This window comes from Seriola lalandi, unplaced genomic scaffold, assembly GCF_002814215.2.
Source record: "Seriola lalandi dorsalis isolate HSWRI2012SDOR001 ecotype SW California unplaced genomic scaffold, Sedor1 jcf7180002003642, whole genome shotgun sequence".
Taxonomy (NCBI): domain Eukaryota; kingdom Metazoa; phylum Chordata; class Actinopteri; order Carangiformes; family Carangidae; genus Seriola; species Seriola lalandi.
In genome coordinates, this window is record NW_019474297.1 from 1 (window position 1) to 1,724 (window position 1,724).

Genomic DNA, 1,724 nt, shown 5'->3' on the forward strand with positions numbered 1-1,724 from the left:
TTTTTTTTTTTTTTTTTTTTTTTTTTTTTAATAGATGTAAACCATTCCTTGAATACACAGATCCCTATCCACATTACTCAGTCAGTATGTTCCTATCAGTGATAATGTTCCAGTGAACTCTGCCCCGTTGGACTGACATTTGTGTCTGTTGCACAGCTGCCCCGAGCATGTTTACATGGAGAAATGCTTCTGCAACCAAGGACAGGTTAGTGTAGTATGTATTTGCATGTGTGTGCTGCGTATGTTGATGAATTTTATTTCTCTAACCTATGACTCATCTCCAGGTGGGGTGGCTTGACTTTCAGCAAGTCAGTCAACGGCAGCTTTGAGGAAACACAGTCTTTTAGAAATGCAAAGGTAGACATTTCTCTTTCTCTCTCCCGTAACGTCAAAGCGTTCATGAAGTTAGAATTACGTGTGAAAAAAATAAATGTATTTTCCTGGCATGTCTGTGCACCGGCAGAAACAGGCGGCGGAGTTGGACCTCTCTACAGAAGTAGCGACTCGCCTCAATCTAGTGGACAGAGAGACTCCTGCTGTCTGTCTGTCTGACACACATTCTGCACATACAAGGCACAGTGATGAGGACATACCTAGGCTGACCAAGGTGAGATTAAATGTTTCATAGAGATAGATGTAGTCCCACTGTGTTGAAGACAACATGGATGAACACTGCGTGTGTTTATTGTCTGTGTGTAGGAAATGGCAGCAGAGGTGAGTGGTGCTCTGGCTCAGAGTGATCCCAACCTTGTTCTAAGCGCAGCTTTCAAACTTCGAATCACGCAGAGAGACCTGGCCACGCTGCAGGAAGGGGGCTGGCTCAACGATGAGGTAAGGTGTAGTAGGAGCCTGAAGACAGTTTTGGTAAAGTTCATTAAATTTGGGGTGCCAATTTTACTTATTAATTTCATTGCAATACAATCAACTTTGATTGCAATACAATCAGTCTATATGAAGAGCTAATGAATTCACTTAATAGAACATTGTGGATCTGTTGATATGTGACCAATGTATATTTTTTAAAATGTAATATCTTGTTCCTTTTTCTGCTTCCTTGGTCAAGGTGATGAACTTCTACCTGTCCCTGGTCGTAGAGCGGTGTTCTGGCGAAGCAGCAGGATTGAGAGTCTACTCGTTTAGCACGTTCTTCTTCCCCAAACTGCGGGGTGGAGGAGGCGGACAGGCTGGAGGACATGCTGCCGTGAAGCGCTGGACCAAGGCTGTCGACCTCTTCCTGTACGACCTTATCCTGGTCCCTCTGCATCTTGGTGTCCACTGGGCAATGGCTGTGAGTCAGAACTACAACTACAACGACAATGACTGATTTATCATATGTTCCTCTGTAATATTCCAGAGTTCCTATAAAAACTTGTTATTATACTGCATGTTTTAACTTTTTTTCCTCAATCTCATTCCAGGTGATAGATTTTAAATCAAAGACAGTGAAGTCATATGACTCGATGGGCCAGAGGCATGATGACATCTGTAGTCAATTACTGTGAGTAATTTGGTTATCTGGCAATTTTGAATGCTTTTTCCATTTATTCCCCTATATTATTACATAATTAGTGGCATCATGCTCATTCTCCAGACTCTATCTTAAAGAGGAGCACAAAGCAAAGAAAGGCAGAGAGCTCGACAGTGCCAAATGGACTATTGGAAGCTTGAGGGCAACTGTAAGTTAAACTCAGATGAATGACATGACACTTAAACATTTTGTCCTT

At 42.3% G+C, this 1,724-nt stretch overlaps 1 protein-coding gene across 1 annotated transcript; it reads left to right on the forward strand.

Moving 5' to 3' along the window:
• Positions 1-35: 35 nt before the first annotated feature.
• LOC111667695 (sentrin-specific protease 2-like) lies at positions 36-1,707 on the forward strand. Its single transcript, XM_023423458.2, has 7 exons — positions 36-205; positions 285-357; positions 464-607; positions 700-831; positions 1,064-1,288; positions 1,419-1,498; positions 1,592-1,707. The coding sequence occupies exons 1-7, from the start codon at positions 168-170 to the stop codon at positions 1,683-1,685; spliced, it is 786 nt and encodes a 261-aa protein (XP_023279226.1). The 5' UTR covers positions 36-167; the 3' UTR covers positions 1,686-1,707.
• Positions 1,708-1,724: the final 17 nt, after the last annotated feature.